We start from the raw sequence: 21,886 nt of genomic DNA, 5'->3' as shown, positions 1-21,886 counted from the left end.
GTCCCCAGTGAAGCTGGGAGCTCGGCTGGGGCCGGAACACCCTAGATGCACCTCCCATGAGGGCTGATTTGGTTTCTGTCTCTTTCTCCCCTCATAGACCCTCCTCCTCCACAGCTGCTGCCCTGTTCCCCTTCCGTGCCTTCTCTGCAGTAGAGGAGTCAGGGTTGCCAGTCCAGTGGGCAGCAGAGCAGATCCAAGAAGCCTGTTGCATTCTTGCCCTGGACATGGCAGGGCCTCCTTCCCACTGGTCCGCAGCGAGTCAGATGGTCACTGCAGATGTGAGAGGTGCGAGCAGACTTCCTGATTTATGAGAGCGCTGCTTGTGGGGAGGGGGAGGAGGAATTGTTGATGTCATGTTTGCAGACAATGCATGACTGTGAACATCCTGATACACTTTGATGAATGTTGGTGTCAAAGGTGAACGTTGTTTGAGTGGACATGTGGTCTATTGTTCTGGGGATCTTAGGAAATCACATAAGGACTGGGACCAGGATAAAGTCCCCATCCTAGAATTTCTTGCTGTCTAGCAGGGACTGTGCACCAACACTGGCATGACTTGGAGTAACTATAGAAATGCTCCAAGAGCCTTGGGAGTTTATCCTTAGAGTAGTCTTCCCTCAGCTCCCTCACCTGCTGCAGGAGAGGACATTCTGGCCATTTTACAGAGAAGGAAACTGAGGCTCTGCAATCAGCTGGCTTGCCCTACTTGCTTCCTTCCTTCCCTGCTGCCTGGACTTCATCCCACACCCCTTCTCTAATATTTTCTCTGCTCCCCACAATGTTGTGACAATAACATGCATCGTGCAGGACTGAACACGCTTCTGATCTCTTGCCCCTTGGTGAGAGGGTGCGTTAAGGAGGTGATGGGGCTCAAGTGCCCAAGTCCTCAGGTCACGCTTCCAGCACTGTGTCCTGGTTCTCTCACTTTCAAGGTTTATCAATGTGGACTTTTGTCCTCCCCTCTCTAAACCTCACTCTGCTGCTGCTGCTAAGTCGCTTCAGTCGTGTCTGACTCTGTGCGACCCCACAGACGGAAGCCCACCAGGCTTCCCTGTCCCTGGGATTCTCCAGGCAAGAACACTAGAGTGGGCTGCCATTTCCTGCTCCAATGCATGAAAGTGAAAAGTGAAAGGGAAGTTGCTCAGTCATGTCCGACTCTTAGCGACCCCATGGACTGCAGCCTACCAGACTCCTCTGTCCATGGGATTTTCCAGGCAAGAGTACTGGAGTGGGGTGCCATTACCTTCTCCGAAACCTCACTCTACTTGTGTATAAAATGGGAACAGTAACCTGATTGTTGGAGATCAGGGAGCTGGTACACAGAAAGCACCTAGATTCTCAGCAGTGGCAAAGGGGAGAGAGGGCATTTAGGTTCCCTGAAGCCCAGGTGGCATTAGTGGCAAAGAATCTGCCAGTTGAGGAGCTGTGAAAGACATGGATTCAGCCCTTGTGTTGGGAAGATCTCTTGGAGAAGGGCATGGCAACCCACTCCAGTATTCTTGCTTGGAGAATTCCGTGGACAGAGGAGCCTGATGGGCTACCATCTACAGGGTCGCAAAGTGTCGGACATGACTGAAGTGCCTTGGCACACACGGGGTCCCCACCCTGACGTGTCCAGCTTCTGCTGTCACCTGGGCTGAGTCAGGAAGGTTGGTGTGTTCGTGGTGAATACACATGTCATAAAGGGCTTGTTCGTTCCTCCTGGTGTAAGAACCATTGATTTCTAATGAGATGCTCCAGGTGGTGTCGAGAAATTCGCACTTTCCCAGCCGTCTGTCTGGACATGGCTGCTGAGTAATTTCCCGCCTGTCCTGTTCATGGGACCAACCTGGGGCTGAGCCCTACGTCTTAAAGCGGAGCCTGTGTGAGCATCCCACTCCCCCACCTCGACAGGGCTGTCCTGTCCCAATGCCTTCCATGAAGGCTTGGCTCTTCTCAGCAAGGCTGGAACACACTGCGAACCAGGACTCAGGGGAGGGAGACTGCACTCGCATGCACGTTGATTCACAATGAGTCAACGCTCGCCTGTAACATCTGGCCCTCGGTGTCCCGGCTGTAATAAGAGAATGTTTAGTATCGTTTGGCAAAGCGTTCTCTCTCCAAAGGCCTGATTCTGTTCCCTGAGTTACTATTCATTGTTTTACTGTCCATCAGGGCCTATCCGGATATCTGGTCACATTTTCCTGCAAATAACAATTTTCTGGCAGAGTCGCCACCCAGGTTGATGACTTCTGTGCTGCAGTGTGGCGGTTTCCTGCTGGGGCCCTGGGAGCCTGAGCGAGTGAGGGGATTGTTTCGGAGTGTGTTTCTTCTCTCATCTGTTAATTGTTGAGAGCAGCAAACTGGTTCGTTGACAGTCTTGGTAACTCTCCATAGCTAGGAAAGCCATCAAGGCAAATTGGAGATGAAGAGAGTGGATATTCTCATTTGGGATCTGTGTGAACATCCTTCTCCAAGTCAGTTTTTTGAAGCTACATCTGAAAGGGCCCCGGGAAAAAAGAGAAGTAAATGGGTCACGGAAGATTGTCTCCTTATCTTAATTCAGTTTGGCCGTGAAAGTTGAACAGCATCCTCAAAATGTTCTGTGGCTCTAAAAGGTCTTGCTTGCTCCTCTGATCTCTCTGTATTACAGAGGCAGTGAGTGTCCTACAGTCACAAGAGACTGTGGTTTGGTTGGCTAAGAGACAAGGCACTGTCTTGTATTGTGGCTCCGCTTGTTGTCCGTAAGCTCAGAAGTCTTATCTCAATCACATGCATGGTGGTGGTGGTTCAGTTGCTCAGTCATGTCTGACTCTTTGCGACCCCGTGGATGGTAGCCTGCCAGGCTCCTGTGTCCATGGCATTTCCCAGGCAAGAATACTGGAGTGGGTTGCCATTTCATTCTCCGGGGAATCTTCCTGACCCAGGGATTGAACCTGGGTCTCCTCCATTGCAGGCAGATTCTTTACCAACTGAGCCATGTAATTTCCCAGGAAAATTAGATTCCCCCCAGCATGAAAAAGATTGTCAATACCTTGGAGCAGGAACTGGTTGGATGTTGTTCATCACTGTACCCACTGCCTGGTACAGTATAGGAGCTCAAATATACTAACTGGCTGTCAAAGGACTCAAAATTTTTGTTTCGAATTCTTATAATTAAAAGTTCCAAAAGAGACATTATGATATTTTATATACTAGAATTGTGAGAAGGCAATGGCAACCCACTCCAGTACTCTTGCCTGGAGAATCCCATGGATGGAGGAGCCTGGTAGGCTGCAATCCATGGGGTCGCTAGGAGTCGGGCACGACTGAGCGACTTCGCTTTCACTTTTCACTTTCATGCATTGGAGAAGGAAATGGCAACCCACTCCAGTGTTCTTGCCTGGAGAATCCCAGGGATGGGGGAGTCTGGTGGGCTGCCGTCCACAGGGTCACACAGAGTCGGACACGACTGAAGTGACTTAGCAGCAGCAGCATATACTAGAATTCTACTATCTAGGAGTGTAAAAATCCATTCATCCATCCATCCATCTTTCTTCCATTCATCCATCATTCACCATCCATCCATCCTTCCATCCATCCATCCATCCATCCATCTTCATCCATTCACCCTCCATCCTTACAAGGTTATTTGTGGTTTTAACCATTTTCTACTACAAATCTGAGAAAGAGAATTAAAGTACTCCCTCTACTAATGATGTTTGCTGGGGGTCCACTTCCTAATGCTTGGTGGCCTCATGAAGAAATTATATAGTGTGGAAATAAGGAGCATCTCTGCACTGGTGCTCAGATGCCAGGCTGAAGCCCCAGTCTAGCATCTTCCTGGCTAAGTGACCTTGGGCAAGTCATGGTTTTATCGTGGATCCATCAGAGATGGTAATACCCCCACAATTTAGTGTTGTAAGAACTGAATGAGACAATGTGTGTAAAGCTCTTGGGACAGTGCCTGGCAAGTGGTGAATAAGTGAACAAGGGTGAACTTCTGTTCCCTGAGACTTCTAGCCTCATGGAGATGGTGGGATTCCTGCCTTCCTGTGCTCTGTCCCACTAGTATCCCCTCAACATTGTTGTTGTTGTTCATTCAGTCAGTCGTGTCTGACTCTCTGCAACCCCATGGACTGCAGCACACCAGGCTTCCCTGTCTTTCACCATCTCCCGGAGCTTGCTCAAACCCATGTCCATTGAGGCAGTGATGCCATCCAACCATCTCATCCTTTGTCACCCCCAACAAATCTGAAGGGCACGTCTGTCTCGTAGCAGCTCCTTGTCTCCTGTGTGTATCTCTTTACCCCCGTTCTGCACTCTGTCTCCCATCAGGGGTCTCCATGGCTGGATCTTGGTCTGATGAACGCACTTTGTCGGGGGACGGGCTGGCGGACCTCCTGCCAGCTCCCCCACTCACAAAGTTCTGCCATGTACCAGTGGCTGACTGGCTGACGGGGGTGACCAAGCCACGACCTGCTGACCTGGAGCCTGTGTCTCTCTCCTCTCTTGCAGGGAGTCCGACCTGTTCCTGCTCGACAGCCGCACCCTCTGGGCCTCAGAGGAGGGCTGGCTCGTTTTTGATATCACAGCCACCAGCAACCACTGGGTGGTCAACCCGCGGCACAACCTGGGCCTGCAGTTGTCCGTGGAGACTCTGGATGGTAAGTCCCCAGCCAGCACCCCAGCTCATGCTGATGCAGCCCGCAACTGTAGACCCTGGGGGGAGCTCAACTCATGTCTATTAGGACCAGGTTTCCTCCGCTCGCTTCCCCATCAGCACTTCCTATCGAGCATTCTAATCCAAATGGAAGCAGTCTCTACCCCTTTTTCATATGGCATTTATACTGTTGGCCAGAGCTGGGCTGGGTAAGGCCTCATTGCTCCAAGTGTGGTTCCAAAGCAGCACAGGTGGCCCCCGCCGTTAGAAATGCAGACTCTCTGGCCCATCCCAGGCCTGCCCTATCTGAACCTGCACTTCAGCTGAGCCCCTAGTGATGCTCGCACATGCAACATCTGAGCCGTGCTGACGCAGGCCCCTCAAACTCAGGACACAGGACATCCTGGGGTGTCTTGGGCTTTGTAGGGTGTTTCATGGTTTCCCTGGCCTCTCCCCACTTGAAGCCAATCGCCTCTCCCACTTGTGACACCAAAAATGTCTCTAGACATTGTCAGATGATCGCTGCAGGGCAAAATCACCCCAGTGAAGGACATTGCACTGGTGTGAGGCATGAACCCCCTTCCAAGAGACTGAATGTAGTGTCGACTCCCGAATACTTGGAGAAGCTACTGTTTGTCCCCCCCCCACCCCAGCATCTCTCCCATATGCCACGGCCATGTTTTCTGAGAAGGGCAGACAAGAAGGCAAGTGGAGCAGTAGGGTGGGCCTGGCTGTGCCAGTTTCTCCTTCCGCAAAGTCTATTTCTTATGAAGTGGGGGTGGTTTTAGGATGTGCAACATCTTTCTTATACCAGTTTTTAAAAATTTATATTTTAGCGTGTTATGTTGTGTTAGTAACTCAGCTGTGTCCAACTCTTTTGTGACCCCCATGGACTGTAGCCCACCAGGCTCCTCTGTCCATGGGATTCTCCAGGCAAGAATGCTGGAGTGGGTTGCCATTTCCTTCTCCAGAGGATCTTCCCAACCCAGGAATCGAACCTGGGTCTCCTGCATTGCAGGCGGATTCTTTACTGTCTGAGACACTAGGGAAGCCCATATTGTAGTATAGGTATTAACAATACATGTTCTAGGCTCAAAATTTAAGTTCCAGATGTGTGCAACACTGAATAGTTTCCCTCTGACGTCCTTCCTCCAGCTGCTGCGTTCCGCGCCCCAGAGGCAGCTACGTCTGAGTTATTGGGTACTTCCCTTGTGACTCAGCTGCAATGCAGGAGACCTGGGTTCGATCCCTGGGTTGGGAAGATCCCCTGGAGAAGGGAAAGGCTACCCACTGCAGTATTCTGGCCTGGAGAATTCCGTGGACTGTATAGTCCATGGGGTCGCAAGGAGTTGGACACGACTGAGCTACTTTCTCTTCAAGGATGCCTTCTGGGCATCTAAGCTATTAAATGTATAGAGTCTGCTTTTTCCTCCCCCCACAAATACTGGCATAGTCTACACAGTGTCCTTCACCTTGCTTTTTTCACCTGACAATGTATCTCGGAGGCTGGTGTTTTTCCGCCGTTAAAGTGCTTCCCGTTCTGTAAAGGCTCTTGTGTGTATGTGTGCATGTGGAGTGAATGCAGCCCTACTGCTCTCTCACTGTGTGACTGGACAATTTCCCTCATGTCCCAGAGCCTCCGTTCCTCATCTCCAACACTCAGGTAATGAGAGGGCCTGGGCCATTGGGTTGTTCTGAGGTTGAGTGAGTTAATACAGAAGACTTTAAAAAATCATGTCCGGTACTAGTTTGCATTCCCACCAACAGTGTAAGAGGGTTCCCTTTTCTCCACACCCTCTCCAGCATTTACTGCTTGTAGACTTTTGGATCGCAGCCATTCTGACTGGCATGAAATGGTACCTCATTGTGGTTTTGATTTGCATTTCTCTGATAATGAGTGATGTTGAGCATCTTTTCATGTGTTTGTTAGCCATCTGTATGTCTTCTTTGGAGAAATGTATATTTAGTTCTTTGGCCCATTTTTTGATTGGGTCATTTATTTTTCTGGAATTGAGCTGCAGGAGTTGCTTGTACATTTTTGAGATTAGTTGTTTGTAAATTGCTTCATTTGCTATTATTTTCTCCCATTCTGAAGGCTGTCTTTTCACCTTGCTTATAGTTTCCTTTGTTGTGCAGAAGCTTTTAATTTTAATTAGGTCCCATGCAAACTAGTACAGCCACTATGGAGAACAGTGTGGAGATTCCTTAAAAAACTGGAAATAGAACTGCCTTATGACCCAGAAATCCCACTGCTGGGCATACATACCAAGGAAACCAGAATTGAAAGAGACACATGTAGCCCAATGTTCATTGCAGCACTGTTTATAATAGCCAGGACATGGAAGCAACCTAGATGTCCATCAGCAGATGAATGGATAAGAAAGCTATGGTACATATACACAATGGAGTATTACTCAGCCATTAAAAAGAAAACATTTGAATCAGTTCTAATGAGGTGGATGAAACTGGAGCCTATTATACAGACTGAAGTAAGCCAGAAAGAAAAACACCAATACAGTATAATAACACTGATATATGGAATTTAGAAAGATGGTAATGATAACCTTGTATGTGAGACAGGAAAAGAGACACAGATGTATAGAACGGTCTTTTGGACTCTGTGGGAGAGGGAGAGGGTGGGGAGATTTGGGAGAATGGCATTGAAACATGTATAATATCATATATGAAACAAATCACCAGTCCAGGTTTGATGCACGATACTGGACGCTTGGGGCTGGTGCACTGGGACGACCCAGAGGGATGTACGGGGAGGGAGGAGGGAGGAGGGTTCAGGATGGGGAACACATGTACATCCGTGGCAGATTCATGTTGATGTATGGCAAAACCAATACAATATTGTAAAGTAATTAACCTCCAATTAAAATAAATAAATTTATATTAAAAAAAAGAAAATACCAGAAAAAATTAAAAAATAAAAATCATATCCTGAGGCACACAGGAATCCCCTGGGCTTCTTGTGAACATGCAGATTCTGATTCAGCAGGTCTGGGGCAAAGAGGAGGCTGTGGTCCAAACATCCCCCCAAGTGATGCAGAAGCTGCTGGTCCCCAGACTGTGCTTTGAGTAGCAAGGGCTGAGAAGAGGACTCGGCTCGTAATACACATGTCCTAGAAGTTGTTACTGCCACCAAAAGCGACTCATCCAGTCCCCCGTGATGAATGTCTAGAGTGTCCCGTCTTCCACTCTTACCAACAGGGCTGCAGTGCGTACGTCCTTGGACCCTTGAGTGAGTGTGACTCTAGGCACAGTTCCCAGAAGTGACATTGTCTGTTTGTAGTTTTGATCAGTATTGTCAGTTTGCCCGCCTGAGAGGTCATTCCATTTGTACGAGGGCACCGGTGCCCCTTCTTTGTTGGAAGGAAGATGCTCAGTCGTTCAGTCGTATCCAACTCTGTGTGGCCCCATGGACTGTAGCCTGCCAGGCTCCTCTGCCCTTGGAATTTTCCAGGCAAGAATACTGGTGTGGTGTTTCCTCCTCCAGGGGATCTTCCTGACCCAGGGATCAAACATGCATCTCCCGCAGTGGCAGGCGTATTCTTCATCAGCTTTCAAACTTACCTGTCTTGGCTAATCCGATAGATGACACGTGGGATCTCATAGTTTTGCTTTGCTTTTCTCTCCTCTGAGCGAGGCTGAGCCCTTCCTCTGAATTTGCCGTTTCCTCCTTGTCTGTCTCCTCTGTCCATTGCTTGCAGAGGGTGTTGGGCTTTTTCTGCTTTACATTTTAGGGACATTTGGTCCTTTGTGATTGAGCTGTAAATATTGTTCCAGTTTTTAGTTTTTCTTTTACTGTGGTTAATGCTGGGTTTTGCCAAGTAGATTTAGACAGCATAGATACATTTTATAATTTTTTCTCCAGAATTATCTGTCTATGGCCACATGCTATATGAGAATGGTCACAGAGTTTAGGGCCACATTTGTCTTCTTTCCAGTCTAGTCTTCTTCCTACTGACGGTTTCCCCAAGCTTCCCTCCCACTCCAAACTTTCCTTCCCCTTTCCGTGCCCCTAACACTTTATAGTGGGGTTCTAGAAGGTACCGTAGTTCCCTGTTGTTCTATACCTGATTTTCAAGCTATGCATGGTGGACCAAATTCAGCCTCCAAGCTGTTTTGGGGTGCCTGTGAGCTAAGAATAGTTTTCAAATTTTTAAATGGCTGAGAAAAATTTTTAAAAGACTATTTTGTGACATAAAATTATATGGGATCTACATTTTGGTGTCCATAAATAAAGTTTTCATATTCCACAGTCATACTAACTGGTTTATGCCATCACCCGAGCCTGCTTTTGTGCTGTAACAACAGAGTTCAGTAGTTGTGACAGTGACGCTATGGCCCAGAAATCTGGAAATATTATTTGCAGAAATGCTGTTTATAGAAGGAGTTTGCCACTACCAGAATTTCTGAAACTGTGTTCTGTGAGGAATCATGATCAGTTATGTGCAAGAAAGGCTAGGCTGGATGAACTAAGCAGGTTTCACTGCAGGACTTATCAGAGCCTTTATTTTGCCAATGTCCATTGTGAATCTCCTGATAGGGTCAACAGCGTAGCCGAATTCCAAACTTATTTGGCAATAGGTTCATTCAGCTCTTCTTTGTTCTTAAAAGTCCCTGTGGAACATATTGGGTATGGGGCACAAATGAGGCTGAGGGAGACTTGATTGCTTTCTTCAGAGTGACCTTTTCCCTGAACTTGTGGATATGGGTTTGACCTGCTAACTTGACCTCAGTGGGTCTGGTGCTCCTCTGTCCTGCCTACCCTTCTGGCTCAGGATGGCTTAGGTTTGGTTTTTCTCTTAAGTGACACTCAACCCAGTGTCAAGCCTGCCAACCCCTTTCTCCCCCACACCCAGGGTCTTTGTCCCCCACCTTTTGCTGAGGCTTGGCATTTATTGAGGTGTCGTAGCCCAATGGTTAGAGCCTGGGCTCAGGAGCTGGCTAACTCCCCAGGTTTGAGTCCCAGCTCTGCTGTTTCTAGCCACATGACCCAGGGTGAGTCACTTAATGTCCCTCATCTGGAAAATGGGGTTAATAATAGCTTCCACCTCTCAGGGTGGTTGTGAAGGATTAGATGAGCTCATGCCAGTGAAAAGCTTAATTGCTTAACATGTGGTAGCTGCTAAGCACAAAGTAAGTGCTTTCTGCCATTGTCTCCTATAATCCTCACCATTACCACTTGGGTGGATGCTATTATTAACATCTCCATGGGACAGGCGAGGGAACTGAGGCCCCTGAGGGGTGTTGAGTCTCTATATTCCATCAGCTGCCTCCATGCAGGAGGAGTATAGCCTAGTGGCCGCAGGATGCTGTCTAGAGTTAGGGTAAGGGTCCGATGCTGGGCCCCTGACTTGGTGCCTCCCCTCCTCCCCTCCTAATGGGGCCCTGGGGCCGGGCATGGATGCTGCCGCCCTGGGACCTGACTTGTCCAGGTGCTGTGCACGCTGAGGCAGCAAGTTTGGTCTGGTTGCCCGAGTCAGGGAAGGCCCACCCACCCACACCATCTGGGAGGGGCAGAATATTCAGTGGGCAGCTGGGCATGTGAGTTTTTGGATCTTTGACGGGGGGATGAGATATGAAGCGAGAGGGCCCAGCATTTCTGAGACCACAGGCTCCTGGCTGGGAAACTTTTCCTCCACGGGGTTCCTTCTGCATCAGAATCCTCAGGGTGGCAGGCACATTGAACATACAGATTCCCAGGCTCCACCTCCAGACCCTCTGATGGCGATGGGCCCTGGAGATGGGCCCAGGAATCTGCCTTTTCTCACAAGCTCCTCAGTAACTTGGAATCTGGCCCAGTGACAAGATTCTGGTGAAGTCATGCCCCGTGTTTTGGGGTACGCTGTTTCTAAGATGGTGCTCAGGCTGGCCACATCTAAACGTGAGTTCCAACGTTTTCATGTTGGATGCCTACACAGGTGAAAGATCAGCGGGGCCCGCTGGGGAGTCCATGAATGCTGGGGTGATGCCATGTGATGGGCAGATTAGTGGGCAGATACTGTGTGCCAGCCCTGCATGGCCTGTGGAAACAGCCTGGTCCCTGCCCTGGGACCACTAGCTGTAATATGAACTCAGTGAGGGTCGCTGCCTTGGACAGCACCTGGAGGGGACAAGTTCCAGGGTGTGGCACCCGTGCCCAACTCCCAGTGCCCCATCTGGGAGGAGAGGGGATGGGGCCCTGGGCTAGGCGTGCAGCGTCTTACAGCGGGCTCACTTTCATCCTTGTGAAGTACAGGGGTTACAGACCTCCTTTCCTGATGTTTGGTGCGAGGTGAGGTGAGCCCGGGTCTCCAAATGCCGCCTGAGACCACCCAGGAAGCGTGTATCTGTTTCCTCTTCCTCCAGCTGCAGCCCTCCTGTCGGAGAGTGTGCACAGCTGGGGCCTCCGCCAGCCAGCAAGCCCCTGTGGGAGAAGCCCATAAACCCCTCGGGCACCTGGGGCTCATCAGGAACCAAGTGGGGAGCCTCATCTCGTCTCCGAGGATGGGATGCTGCAGGAAGGAGGGCTGGTGTCTGCTGTCCCTCCTTGCACAGACGAGGACAGGAAGCCCCTCCCCTGCCACAGCCACAAAGGCTGGGCAGGTCCCCCACCCTCCAGGGGTGGTGGGAGAGGGGAGAAGAGGCCCCCTGAGCAGAGGAGACCCTGACACTAGTGTGGAGGGCCTGCCAGCTGGCAAGGGGGCTATCCAGGAGGTGCTGCTGAGAGCTGAACCCTCACAGCCTGCCTGGACCAGGGAGTCTCATGCAGGAACAGAGGGGGTTTAGGCCTGCAGCTACTACATTCACTCCAGGGCCCAGGAGCCTGGTGCTCCACAGGGAGGCCTCATGTGATTTTGGGATTCAGTCCAACCTCCTGATGCCATCCATCCATGTCCCTTGTTCCTTGGGCATGATTATGGCTAGGAGGAAGAAAAGAGTGAATTCATGTAAAATGCTGAGCCCTGGGCCAGCACCCTGTCCGCGGAGTGACGTCACCAGCAGCCACACCTGGGGGCAGTGTGTCATTAACAAGCTCCTGCTGGGTGCACAGCCGGCCATCCAGACAGAACCCAGGACCCTAAAGCGTCTTGGTTTCTGCCTGGCTGTTCTCTCCAAATCCCCTTTCCTGAGAAGAGAGTTTGAAAAAGGACTCAGAAGACAGTGGGTTTCCCACAGGACTAACTAGAGGAGCCAGTGTCACTGAAGTGGCCAGGGGTCCTCCCTCCATGCAAAAATATTAAAAATTATGTTTATAACCATCTGGGTATAACGATGAATATAATCCTAGCTGGATTAAAAATGAAAACATTGTGTCCAGCCCTAAAAACCCCATGTTTTGTGTTCTGATTTTAAGAGACGTTAGGATGTTTTCCTGGGCCCCTAAAAATACCGTGGGCCTGACCACAGGGCCTGATGGTCAAGTCAGCCCGGGGCCTGCATGCCAGCCTGGGAGTGATGATGAACCCTCTGAGCCCCAGCACCTGGTGGTCAGAACCAGCTTCCTACCATCAAGGGCCTTTTGGCCTATGTTGAAAGCACATTTATTCACTCAACAAACATCTGTGTAGAACTCTGATGGGCCAGGGGGCTATTGCAGACTCTGCTCCAGCTTGAACAAGACAAGGCTTCTCCCATCCTGAGGACAGCTCGGGGGGGTTCCTGCACATGGCATTCCTGATACTGCCTCCCATCGCCAAGCAACGGCGAAGTGGATACTGATTTGGGCTGGAGACTTTTACATCTTTGCAGACACAGAAGCACCTACTTTTTTGTTCCCAAGACATCTGTTCCAACCTCTTGTCCTAACTTACAGGATCCTCCTTCTTTCCCTTGTCTGCTTAAGAAATCACTGATGGCTCGGGAGGGCAGCACTGTTCGGCCCTGGCTCCCTGACCCAAGAATATAATCTGAGGGTCTCAGTTCCCCTCTCATACTCTCTCGTAGGGGACCTCCAGCTTCCTGACTACCCCAGGGCTCCAAGACCAGAAGGGCCCCTTCTTCTCCCACCCACCCACCTCTGCCTTCTGGAGGCAGACTCGGGCTCGTGTTGGACTTCTATGTACATAGAGGGCCTCGGGTTTCTCTCCAGGGCCGCAAGAGTACATATCCCTATTCTTGATCATCCCAGATGGGATCAAATGGGATTGCGAGGCACTTAAAGGATTGAGGGCATATGCTGTGCAAGTGTGGCGCCGGCCGCAGCAGCTGGGGACAGCCCCAGGAGTGAGCCAATCGCCCACGGAGGCCGAGGAGACTAAGCCCCGTCAAGCTGAGGTTGGCGAGCAGTCCACCCGAGGCACAGCTGGCTCCCAGGTGCCTTTGTCCTTGTGATTGCTTCACATCCTGTTTGTTCAGAAGCCAGAGCGAGAGAACCAAGGAAGAGGCCTTGATGACTGAGAGGCTGGGGTGGGTCCTTCCAGGGCTGGTGGACAATGGCAGCTGGGGTGGCCTTGGGAAATTGGGGTAAGGAGATGTCACAAACATTAACTGTGTTCTCACTGGTCACTTAGGCCTTGGTCCATCAAGAGGAGTGGCTGGAATTAATGTGTTTTGCACAATGAAGGAGGAGCATTCTTAATGCTCTGGGACTCTGAAGGGCACCCAATAGCTGTAGGCCTGGAAAACAAAGAAGCCACAAGAAAACCAAAATGCCACTACTCTCTGCAGTTGAGCTGTGCTCCCTCCTCTCCTGGGAGGCCCATCTTGTGCTTCTTGTCTGCTCCTGGGCTCTTCTGGGCTGGGCGTGCCATTTCTGCTCAGGCCACTGGGACCTGCCAGCCATGGCCTGATGCACTGGCTCATCCCTGGTCCTCAAATCACTTCCCAGAGTCCAACATCCACACCCTTGCCCACCTGGCCCGCCTCTTGTAAGGATCTCCCCTTTGAGCCTCCATGGATCCCTCCAACTTCTGGAGGCCCCAGAAGTGGTCTGTGTCCGTGCCTGGGCAACCTCTCCTTTCTGCTTTTCCAGCCACTTGCGCTCGGCAAAGGCTCAGTGGTCAAGTTTGTAGCCTCCAGTCATCTTTCTCCATCTGTAAATGGAATAGCTAGTAGTCAGTGAGCTTCCCTGTTGGCTCAGACAGTAAAGAATCAGCCTGCAATGCGGGAGACCCAGGTTCAATCCCTGGATTGGTAAGATCCCCTGGTATGGCAACCCACTCCAGTATTCTTGCCTGGAGAATCCCCATGGACAGAGGAGCCTGGCAGGCTACGGTCCATGAGATTGAAAAGAGTCGGACACAACTGAGCGACTGAGCACAGCGCATGGCACAGTAGTCAGTAGTCCTGCCTGAGGAGCCGTACACAGAATGGGCTCCACACGGTGCCTGGCATGAAGCAGATACTCAATAATCTGCTGTGAACCAGCAATGGGTAGAGCCCACTCTTCCAGGAACCCTTTCCTTGGCAGATAATAGACAGTAAAGGCATCTTATCTCATGGGGATATTTTATGGTTTTCTTTACAAGTCCAGAATTATATGGATCTGGGTCATTTAGTCCAGAGATCAGCAAACTCTTTCTGTAAAGTGCCAAATGATAAATGTTTTGGTTTTGTGGGTCAGACACTCTCTGTGAGGTTCCTCAACTTGGTCATTAGAGTGGCAGTAAATATATGCACTAAAGCAGATGGTAAATGTGTGCATGGATGTGCAAGGCTTTGTTCCAACAAAACTGTATTTGCAAAAAGATGCAGAGGGCTGGATTTGGCCCATGGACTTTAGTTGGCCATCCCTGGTTAGTGTTAGCAGTGGACCCAGCCCTGCCAGGGAAGCAGAGCCGCTCTGTAGCCTCCCTGGCCTCTCCAGATGGCAGGCGGGATGATACCAGCCCTGATGGACTCTGAGAGTGTGCAAAGAGTGTGGGGAATGGGCAACACGAAGGATTGCACCTCTGCTTCACATCACAGAAATGAAAATGTAGGTCCACACAAAACCTGTCCGGAAACATCTCATGACGCTTGTGCTCGCCCACGCTGGAAACAGCCTACGTGTCCTTCAGCTGCTGATGCGTCACCAGGCTTCGTGCATCCACACTATGGACCGTGAAGCTCATGGCACCGTGAGAGCATCTCAGAGACACGTGGGTTGAAATAAGCTGACACAGAAACTAGGCGTGCCTGTGTATGAAATGTCTAGAAAGTGCAAACCTGTAAGGATGCAAAAAGGTCAGTCATCGCTAGAGTCTGGGAGTCGGGGAAGGCAGTGACGAGAAAGCAGGCTTTCTCCTCCTTGGCACTGTTGTCATTTTCTGTGTGCTTTTTGGGGTGGGGATATCCTCTGTGCTGTTGGATGTTTAGCAGCATCTCTGGCCTCCACCCACTCCATGCCAGCAGCATCCTTTGCCCCAAGTTGTAAGAACTGCCACTGTCCCCTGGACGGGGCAGGCTCAAGCCTGGTTGGACGCCCTGAGATTAAGTAGCACAAGGGGATTCTTTGGGGTGTGGGCAGTGCCCTGTATCCTGATAGAAGTGATGCTGAGATGAACCCATACACACATTAAAACAGATCTGTTTACCAAAAGAAGGTCGATTTTTGTTGTTCAGTCACTCAGTCACGTCCGACTCTTTGCAACCCCATGGACTGTAGTACATCAGCCTTCCCTGTCCTTTAGCATCTCCCAGCATTTGCTCAAACTCATGTCCATTGAGTAGGTGATGCCATCCAACTATCTCACCCTCTGTTGCCCCCTTCTCCTCCTGCCCTCAACCTTTCCCAGCATCAGGGTCTTTTCCAGTGAGTTGGCTCTTCACATCAGGTGGCCAAAATGTTGGAGCCTATACATTAATTTGAAAACAAAAATTTAAGGAAGGTCAAAAGGGAGAAACAGAATACCCCATAGACAGGCAAGCCATGAATTCTTCTAAGGATGAAGAAATCAGCAATTGGCAGAGTTGTTACCTACCTGTTGGGTGGGTGGGAGGCCTCCCCACTGTGGTTGTTATAGTCTGTGGCGGGGTCAGTCACCATCACATGCCGGGAAAGGCTTTTTATCTTGACTAAAGGAGCATGTCTTGGCAGATAAAACACAGATGGTTGTTCAATGTGAATGGCCTGGTTTAATGTGAATTTCAGATAAACAGCAAATCACTGCATAATATAAGTATGTCCCATGTATTGCAAACATTATTCATTTATCTGAAATTCAAATTTAACTGAGCATCTTGTACTTTTATTTGCAAAATGTGATAACCCCCATCCTTGGGCAAATCTTCAGTTTTTTTTTTTTTTTTTTTGAACCTATTAACTCTTGTCTAAGGCTTCCTGGGTGGCTCAGTAGTAAAGAATTCACCTGTCGATGCAACAAACATAGATTTGATCCGTGGGTCGGGAAGATCCTCTGGAGGAGGAAGTGGCAACCCAGTCCAGTATTCTTGCCTGAAAAATCCCATGGGCAGAAGAGCCTGGCAGGCTACAGTCTCTGGGGTCCAAAGAGTTGGGCACCCCTGTGTGACTGAGCACGAGCACTAACACTTGTCTAGAATATAAATCCTTTTCATCTTTCCCAAAGATACAGACCTATGTTAAAATCAGATGTGTCTCTTTTGCCTAGATGAATGTCACCCAACTCAATCCCTCTGCCTAATACGTTTGGCTTGGCTCTCTATTCAGTGTGGTTTGCCCTGGACATTTAGAGACAAATAAAACAAATCTTTGCAAGTGCTAAGTGAAGCCCATATATTGTAACATCATAAAATGAAAAGGAATTCCTCTCCCAGCCAACCCACACGTCCTCTCCCCCAGTATAACCTTTCTCTGCCCTTTGTGGGGATATTAAAACAAAAATAAACTTTATGTATGTACATATCCACGTATGTTGGTATATGCTTTAACTTTCTTTGCTCCCTTGTGGAATCACACTGTATCATGTTCTGCCTGTCACTTGGCAGCCCTTCCTTCTGTCGGCCTCATGAGAGCCTAGACCTGTCTTGTTCCTGTCGGAACACCCCTCCACCCCCAGGCACAGAGCCGTGCTGGGCTCAGGACATGTGGGCGCCAGGGATATTTGTAAATAGATGAATGGATTGTTTAGGTGGCTGGTTGGCACTCCATGCTGTGCCCCCTCATCCAATTGTCCTGCTTTAACAAAGCATCACATCGTCTCTGAGTTTCACATCAAAAAACTTGACCACAGTGACTTCCCTCTGGCATGTCTGTGTTGCCTGACTTACTTTTGGGAGGGTATACATAACTGCTGGCTCTCAACCTGGGACATTTTGCCTCCCAGGGTTCATGTGGCCAGATCTGCAAACATGTCGGGGATGCATTTTGGGAACAGCCAAGTATGCTGCTAACACAGCCTACAATGCCCACAACAGTGCCCCAGAGAACCATCAGCCCAAATGCCCAGTGCTGGATAGAGAGGCGGCTGTATTTGTGATCACCTTCTTTGTGAACTTGCTTTTTTCCCCCAAAGTATGATTCCAACTTTATCAAATATGTGCATGGGTAAGAAGAGAAAAGACTAGAAGGAAAAGCTCAAACTATTTACGGAATTACGGACTTAGCAAACTTTGCGGTATGAATTTTGGAAAAATCCGTTTAACTGGACTAGGGTTTTTTCACACACTGTAAAATGCAGTAAAAAGGTAAAATTTTCAACATGTAAATGCTGGGTGGGCTCAGTACGACGTGCTTAAGTATGACACCACCACAGGTGGCATACTGGTCAGGATCTAGCTGCCTGCACAGACAGGCAGTCTGAGGGCTGGTGACCAGTCCTGCCTCTGATCTCTCCTGCCTGTGGGCCAGAGTTTTGGTGAAACGTGCTTTGGGTCCCGTCTGAGAGCTCTAGCCTGTGTGGGAACAGTGGGTGCAGAGGACCATCCCTGCCCTGAGTTGTTGATTATTTGTAGGAGGACAATGTGTGTTCAGGGCTCAGAGAGGCTGCCCTGAGCACTATGGGGGTCCAGGGGAGGGCATGGTGGATGGGGGCTTGTTTCTGGACCCCCACTTGGCTTCCCCTCTCCCCACTCTATCTGCTCCCCACACACCAGCCCCAGTGGGCCTCTTGCCACAGAACTCTGGCCCTGCCACATCCTCTGGGGCTGCTAACACAGCCTACACCTAGAACATGATCCCAAGCCCCCACTGAGACCTCATGTGACTCACCGCTGACCAGTGCCCGCTCGTCCCTGAGCGCATCTCCCTCTCTGCTTAGCTTGTGGGGGCTGCCACCTTGCTTGGTGCTATGCCCAGCATCAGCACAGCACAGTGCCTGGCACACAGTGGAGGCTCCATGAATCGTTGTTGATTGAACCACTAAATGAATAAGCACGTTGTTTGTTCAAACCTGGGACGGAAGGGGACAAGGCAAAGGAATTTGCAGATGCAGGACCCCTCAGCAGCCACAAGAGATGAGATCAACATGCATTTCATTGACAAGGAAAGATGTCCACAGCACGTTGCCCCCAAACCAGTTTTTTTGTGAAACAGCAAGGACAGCATATCACTAGGTAGTGTTTTCATAACCTCCCACCCTAACAGGAAGAAAAGCTATGACAAACCTGGACAGCATATTAAGAAGCAGAGACACCACTTTGACGACAAAGATCCATATAGTCAAATGTTCCGTTTTTCTAGTAATCATGTCCCAGTATGAGAGTTGGACCATAAAGAAGGCTGAGTGCTGAAGAATTGATGCTTTTGAACCACAGTGCTGGAGAAGACTCTTGAGAGTCACTTAAACAAGAAAGAGATCAAAACAGTCACTCCTAAAGGAAATCAACCCTGAATATTCATTGGAAAGCCAGATACTGAAGCTCCAATACTTTGGCTACCTGAGGTGAAGAGCTGACTCATTGGAAAAGACCCTGATGCTGGGAAAGATTGAAGGCGAAACCAGAAGGGCGTGACAGAGAATAAGATGGTTACGCAGCATCACTGACTCAGTAGATGTGAATCTGAGCAAACTCCAAAAGATAGTGAAGGACAGGGGAGTCTGGCATGCTGCAGACCATGGGGTCACAAAGAGTCAGACATTGACTTACCGACTGAACAACAACAACCCCAAGAGGAAGCCAGGGGATGGACCCAGTTCTGAGTCCTTCATTCCTCATTCTTCCCAATTGCCAGGGTCACATAGTTGATGTTTCAAGGAACACCAGGGAGAAGACGAGTCTGGGAGAGAGCTGTCTCCTCCCCCACCCCTGGGTGGCTCTTTGAGGTGTGGCCCTGAGTGAAGGGGGCCTCTAAGCTCACGTCAGCCTCCACCCTGTGTTAGGGAACCTTGACCTCTTTTTAGCTCACAGGGCAGCTCAGGAGGGAGACTGGGGTATTTGCAGCTCTGGGACATGCTGATGTCACAGCTGAGAACTTGACCTTTGGCTCCAACGGAACAGGGTTCAAATCCTGGCTCCACCACTGACCTGTCGCAAGGCCTTCATAGTGTAACCTTTCTTCTCTTTATAAAGTGACATCATGATATCTGTTCTGTGGGACCATGTAGAGGGTTGGATGGACTGAGTGCTCCATCCGCTGTTGGCATGGAAGGCATTTATGTGTTCATTTAATAAATGGTCATTAAATCCATGAGTGCCAGGCACTGTGATAGACATCCTTATACTATTTATTAACAAAAACTGTCTCCCAGCATTCAGTGGATGGATCATTCCTACCCCTGTTTTTTTTTTATTAATGAATTAATTTATGTATTATTTATTTTTGACCAGCTGCGTGCAGGCTTTCTTTAGTTGTGGCAGGTGGGGGCTACTGTTCGTTTTGGTGCTGGGGCTTCTCACTGCAGTGGCTTTTCTTGTTGCAGAGCATGGGCTGTACAGCAAGGTGGCTTCGGTAGTTGTGACGTGGGCTTAGTTGCTCTGAGGGGTGTGAGATATTCCCGAACCAAGGATCAAACCAGTTTCCCCTGCATTGGCAGGCGGGTTCTTTACCACTTTTTTTTTTTCTTTTTTGTACCTTAAAAAACTAACGTATAACTCACAAAACGTGGAATTCACCATCTAGTGGTTTTTAGTACACTCACCTTCTCGTACAGTCATCCGCTGTCTGGTGGTCTTCCCCAGAAGTGACTTCCTGTCCATTAGCACTCACCCCATGCCCTTCCTTCCCCAGGCTCCTGGAAACCATAAATTTACTTTCTGTTTCTATGGATTTACCTATTCTGGACATTTCATATGAATGAAACCATATAATATGTGCTGCTTAGTGACTGGTTTCCTTCATGTAGCATAACGTTTTCAAAGTTCATCCATGCTGTAACATGGATCCGTACTTCTTCTTCTTTTTTTTTTTTTTTATGGAGAATAATATTCCTTTGTATGGATACACCACATTTTATTTATCCATTCATTAGCTAATGGACATTTGGGTTGTTTCCACATTCTGGCTGTTATGAATAATGCTGCTGTGAACCCTTGTGAACCTATGTCTTTAGTTCTCTTGGGTGTATACTTAGGGGTGGAATTGCTGGGTTGTATGAGAACTCTGTGTATAACTTTTTGAGGAACTGCCAAACTATTTTTCAAAATACCTGCAACATTTTTATAACCCCAACAGCAGCATAGGAAGGTTTACTCTCTCCACATCCTCACCAATATTCGTTTTTTGTCTGCCTTTATTTTAGCCATCTTAGTGGGAGCAAAGTGACATTTCACTGTAGTTTTCCATACTCCTGCTTTTGAAGCTGAATGTCTTTTGTGGTGACACAGCTTTCACCTTTTAAGCCTTAATCTTTTCTCATATTTGGTGACAGAAGGGGAATAATCCATAGCCACCCTCAGTGCCTGTGCTCCACCAGGCCCAAGATAACTTGCTACCCCATTCTCTAGTTCCCAAGCCTCTAAGTGAAGGGGGTAAGAAAAACCCTAAGATGGCAACTCGGACTAAACAAAGAGGTTTATTCATTTGGGTGATTGGGGCAAGAATCCGGCCAGCTTTAGAACTGGTTTGATCCAGTGATATACGAGAAATCACGTGTCTGTTGTTCTGTCTGCTCTTCCTTCCACCAGCTCAGCCCCATTTGATGATGCAGTCCACCTATGGTGGCCAGATGGTGGCTGTTTCTGGGCTCTCCTTCCTCCCTCAATGCTGTCCAGGGAAAGAGAAGGTTGCTCTGAACCCTACACTTGGAAACTTCCATTCATTGGCTCAATTGGGTCACTTGAACCAATCACTGTAGTTGGAGGGTTGGTTGCTGAGTATTAGAATACAGGCCCCACCCGCTATGGCCGGGCTGGAGTCAGTTTAAGGCACAGCTGCCTAAATAAAAATTGAGTTGAGTAGCAAGAAATGGGGTGCGGGGGAGAGGGCATGGATGAGACAATTGGCATTGCCCCTGTTTCACAGATGAGGAAATAGAGGCCCCAGCATGCAGCTTCCTCATGGGCTGGTCACCAGCAGATGTAGGTTTCAGCCACCTGGAGACCCTCTTCCCTCTGTCTTCCTATTTCTCAGCTGAGGCTGTGGGACCCTGGACCTGGCTGTACTGCCAGTGGCCAAAGCGAGCCAGACACCCTCCCTCAGAGGTGCAGTGACTGCATTTAGTGGATCTGAAACAGCATCAGGTTTTCAGGGAGGCATTTTTATTTTGCCCTAACAGCCTTCCAGGGGGAGGAGGGTGGTGCACAGTTCCTAGGGGCTCGACTTTAATGGTTTCTTTTATAGAATCATTCAAATTATAGATGAGTGAACTCGAGGAAACCCTGCTAAAGAATGCAGGAAAGCTGGCGTTAAGAGGGACTAAGGTGAAGTAGTGGTGGGTGGGGGAGCTGTTTTGAACATTTGCTGTAATACAGCTAAAGCAAATGCCCCTGATGCTGAGCTGGTCCTTGGGCATCTGGGTTTGTGGACATCTGGCCTGTCTGGAGAGCTCCAGGGAAAGTTGATTCCAGAGTGACTGGGCCCAGTGCCTTCGCTGGCCTCCAACCCCTTTCACCAAACGTGCAGGGACCATATCTGTCATGATTAAGCAGCCTGCCCTGGTTTCAAATTCAGCTCCCTCACTTCCAAGCTCGTTGTCCTTGGGCAAGTTTTCAGCCTCTCTGAGCTGTTTTGTCTTCTTGCTTTATCTTCCTTTGGAATACTTATCAGCACTGGGCATGGTAGTAGTTATTGACCAGGGGAAACTTCTGCAGAAATTAACACTTGTGACTGGCAATTTGTTATGTAAGTGAATACTGAGATGTCTCTGATCAGTTAACATTGGAGTAACAACACGTTTTAATACGTCTCAATAATAAGTTAAGTATGTATTGACCAATGTCTTCATTGTTGCTGCAGCTGGTAGCCTGTTCTTAGCCTCCATCACACCGGACCCA

General features: G+C 49.2%; 1 protein-coding gene and 1 long non-coding RNA gene across 2 annotated transcripts in view; one reads left to right on the top strand and one right to left on the bottom strand.

Moving 5' to 3' along the window:
- Positions 1–21,886, top strand: part of BMP7 (bone morphogenetic protein 7) — an 85,295-nt gene that overhangs the window by 52,818 nt on the left and 10,591 nt on the right. The window contains exon 3 of the mRNA XM_086330901.1: positions 4,477–4,625. Coding sequence (XP_086187027.1) covers positions 4,477–4,625 — 149 coding nt within the window. The remainder of the gene's footprint in view (positions 1–4,476; positions 4,626–21,886) is intronic.
- On the bottom strand, positions 9,111–11,039 carry LOC147360509 (uncharacterized). Its single transcript, XR_015138655.1, has 2 exons — positions 10,883–11,039; positions 9,111–9,250 (listed from the first exon to the last, which is right to left on the bottom strand). It is a non-coding gene; the product is annotated as an uncharacterized LOC147360509 (long non-coding RNA).

Source organism: Bos grunniens, chromosome 13 (assembly GCF_055505025.1).
Source record: "Bos grunniens cultivar Pamir isolate PY7600 chromosome 13, Bosgru_T2T1.0, whole genome shotgun sequence".
Lineage (NCBI taxonomy): Eukaryota > Metazoa > Chordata > Mammalia > Artiodactyla > Bovidae > Bos > Bos grunniens.
Note: the sequence above shows the minus strand (reverse complement) of the source record. Positions and strands in the feature narration are given on the sequence as shown.